At 31.8% G+C, this 3545-nt stretch overlaps 1 protein-coding gene across 1 annotated transcript; it reads right to left on the bottom strand.

The window, feature by feature from the left end:
- Positions 1-453: 453 nt before the first annotated feature.
- LOC102670545 (uncharacterized mitochondrial protein AtMg00810-like) lies at positions 454-918 on the bottom strand. The gene has a single exon (XM_006590037.1). It carries the CDS (start codon positions 916-918, stop codon positions 454-456), a length of 465 nt encoding a protein of 154 aa, XP_006590100.1.
- Between the last annotated feature and the right edge of the window lie 2627 nt (positions 919-3545).

The following is a 3545-nucleotide window of genomic DNA, read 5'->3' as shown; positions in this document are numbered from 1 at the left end:
CAAGCAGCTTTAACACTCTCCCTCAATTCAGATCCTTCAAGCTATTGATCAGTCTATTAAAATCTGCTTGAACCTTAAGACTTGGACTAGCTTTGTCAAAAAATCTACTTGTTGTTCTTCTGCTTGACAGTATTCCACATCTACATTCCTTTTTGAAACTTGGCCTCTTATATATTGAAACCTAAGCTCAATATGTTTGCTTCTGCCATGCAAATTAGGGTGCTTGGTCAAGTTGATTGTAGATTTGTTGTCAATCAACAAGAAGACAAGTTTCCTCTCCCTAAGCTTAAATTCCTTGAGCAAGTTCATCATCCACACTGCTTGACATGCACCAAGTGATGCTGCCACATACCCAGCTTCAAAAGTGGACAAGGCTACCACATCCTGCTTCCTTGAGCTCCAAGCCACTGGTGCATCATGGTACATGAATAGATACCCTCTAGTAGTCTTCTTCTATTCTGGATCTCTTTTCCAATCAAAATCTGTGTAACTAAACATATCTGATTCACCTGATTTAACTTCAAAAGGGAACAACACACCATTTTCAATTGTCCCTTTAATAAACCTAAGCACTCTTTTGGCTGCTTGCATGTGTGAAACTCTAGGCTTTTTCATGAACCTACTGATCAAACTTACTGAAAAGTAGATAGCAGGTCTACTATTGCATAAGTACCTCAAAGATCCAACCAATTTTCTGAACTCAGTTGCATCAACAAGTTCCTCTTCAGGGTCCTTCTCGAGCTTAAGTCCTAGTTCAGCTGGTGTGGAAGAAGGATTGCAGTTCAACATGCCAAATTTCTTAAAAACCTCCAGTGCATATCTACTTTGGTGCATGAACATTCCCTTCTGGACTTGATTAAATTCTAGTCCAAGGAAATGTGATAGTTTTCCTAAATCAATCATCTCAAACTCAGTCATCATGAACTACTTGAAGGCTTGAATCTCTTTTTCACTACTACCAGTCACAAGTAGATCATCAATATATAGACAAACTAGCAATACTGAAAATTGATCACACAAATCCATAGAACAAACTGGTTTCATTTTTTATACAACCAACACAGGAACCACTCTACACTTATCCTACAAAGCTAACTTGCAGATTTGGTCCTTCTAACAGAAAATAACAGGAAAACAAACTAACTATTTTAGATACAACTCATCAAGAATTGAATTGATTTTAACTAACTCCAAGCAGCTTCAACAATATTGTATTATATTGGACATATGAGATTTGTGACCATTTACCTATTTTGAGATATATTTTTTTTTGAATTATTATAATGTTAGAGACAATTTTACACAAATAGCCTTGTTTTGTTAACAAAATTACCCTTGTTTAATTTACTAATGTAAGAAATGTTATTAAGTTAATTGTTCTATGAAAAGATTAAATTAACCGTGAACTAGTTTAGCTTATGGTGTTGTGGTTTTGATGACTGCAAAGATCTTGGGTCATTGATTCTCCAATGGTAGTGGAATGTGGGAGATTTATCATTATGTGCTTTCGCACTATAGGTCATTGGGTGATTTTTTATGGGGGGTATGATGAGTCATTTTAGCGATATCAGTTATTCATAATTGATGTGGGAGTGTGGTTGCGATTTGCGCTCCCTTTATGCATAGTGTGGATCATTGTTCTGGATGGAGTGTTGGTGTAACATTCAACAAATAATCCAATAATTATTTAGATAAAAATTATTTAAATATATTTTTTAATAAAGGAAAAGATAAATTAAATCATTTTAATATATTAGATTGTTAATTTTTTTGAAAAAAATGTTAGTATAATAATATATTAGATTGATTAAAGATAATAATAAGTAAAGATATTAAAAATAAGAGATAAACAAGTTGGCTAAACAAATTAAATCTCAAAAAGATATAATCTCAAATTACGTATAATTCTTATATAAGGATAAACAATTCATTGTCCTAGTATCACACAAATAAACAATCTCACTTGGCATTAGTGGGTTGCTCAAGGACTGAGAAGAAGGAAGAAATTAGAGAAATTATGATGAAGTAATTGATAGAAAAGAAGAAACATAACAAAGAACTCAAATTACTTAGGTCAAGAGGTGAGTAAAGCAATTTTTTTTTCAAAAATTTTGTGGTATGATTATTGAAGGTTGTGTTTTTTGGTATTCTTGATATAAATATGTCTTTTCCAATAAATTTCATCGAGAATTTAGTTGACGATGCTTATTGCCTTTTGTTTTTTTCACGAGATCATATCATGGAAGAAAAATAAAAATAATTCCATCAAGAACTTTGGTTTTTGTTCAACGGCCTTTATTTTCTTTAGAATTGGCAAGAAGGTTATTTACTATCTAGAAGTTATTTCCCCTCTGAACATTGTTTCACTGCATGCACCGTATATGCCTAGCTGCTTTTGGTCTATAGTGAATTATATTATAATATATCCATAAATTGAATTGCATTCAAATTTGAATAATAGTGGTAAAGGGAAATTTGGGGTATGAATGGTATATATAAATATATATATATATATATATATATATATATATATATATATATATATGTATGTATATATTTAATGATGAAGGACTAGTGAAGTGAACATATGACATTTATTTATTTTATTCTTGCATATTTTTTTTATTGTATGTTAAATTATATATCAACATTTGATATCTATAGGGGAAAACCTTAGCCATTATTAATAATAAAACTAAGGATGTCCTTGAGTTTTAAGTTGTCCCCCTTTTGTTTTATTGAACCTTAACCCTATGTCTTGAGATTTAGGGTTTTTGATGATAAGTTTTATCACCCATTGTCGCTACATGACATAATCAAGTAATGGGAGATATAAGCAATATGTCTTTTGTTTTTATTTTTAAAAAAAGACTTAATTTAGTTTATTGATGCATGCCAGTGGAGATCCATTTTAGCTTTAGATCTTGTCCATCTTCTAATAAAGCCAATCTTGATGATGATGATGATGATGTGGCATCATTTAGTTTCTTCTGAACTTAAGATCATGTTCATCCTCCACTAAAGTCCGAGTCTTAGCTCTTGCCAATCTCCCGACATTGTGTACATTTGACAAGACAACAACAAATACTACTTAATGATGATAATTTGGCTTTCTTGGAGATCGATTTTAGCTTTAGATGTTGTCTATCTTCTAGTGAAGCCTGAACCTTAGGTCATATCAATATTCCTAAGAATGTGTACCTTTCACAACATAAATAAACTACTACTTAATGATTATGATGATTACTATGTGTCATCATTGTAGTTTCATCTGAGTTTTAGATCATGTCCATCCACCACTTAAACCTGAGTCTTAAATTCTATATCGAACTTTGTCATATCCACCTGCAATACAAGCAAACAATCTAAGAATTTGTGCAGGTTTGATCCCAACATGTGTAAAATGATCAATTTGCATAGTATTTGAAACACTCAACTTCCTGTATGCTAACAACATAGCACAAAAATTTTCCTCCAATAGTTCATGGCTATGATCGTTAATCCATTTAGAAAGATACCATCTCCTAGTTACATAATTAATATGA

This window comes from Glycine max, chromosome 10, assembly GCF_000004515.6.
Source record: "Glycine max cultivar Williams 82 chromosome 10, Glycine_max_v4.0, whole genome shotgun sequence".
NCBI classification, from domain to species: Eukaryota; Viridiplantae; Streptophyta; class Magnoliopsida; order Fabales; family Fabaceae; genus Glycine; species Glycine max.
The sequence above is the reverse complement of the archived record's forward strand: the minus strand, read 5'-3'. Positions and strand labels throughout refer to the sequence as shown.

What these genes read in the sequence shown, in the direction of transcription:
- LOC102670545 (XM_006590037.1), bottom strand. Translation starts at nt 918, where the DNA reads ATGACTGAGTTTGAGATGATTGATTTAGGAAAACTATCACATTTCCTT.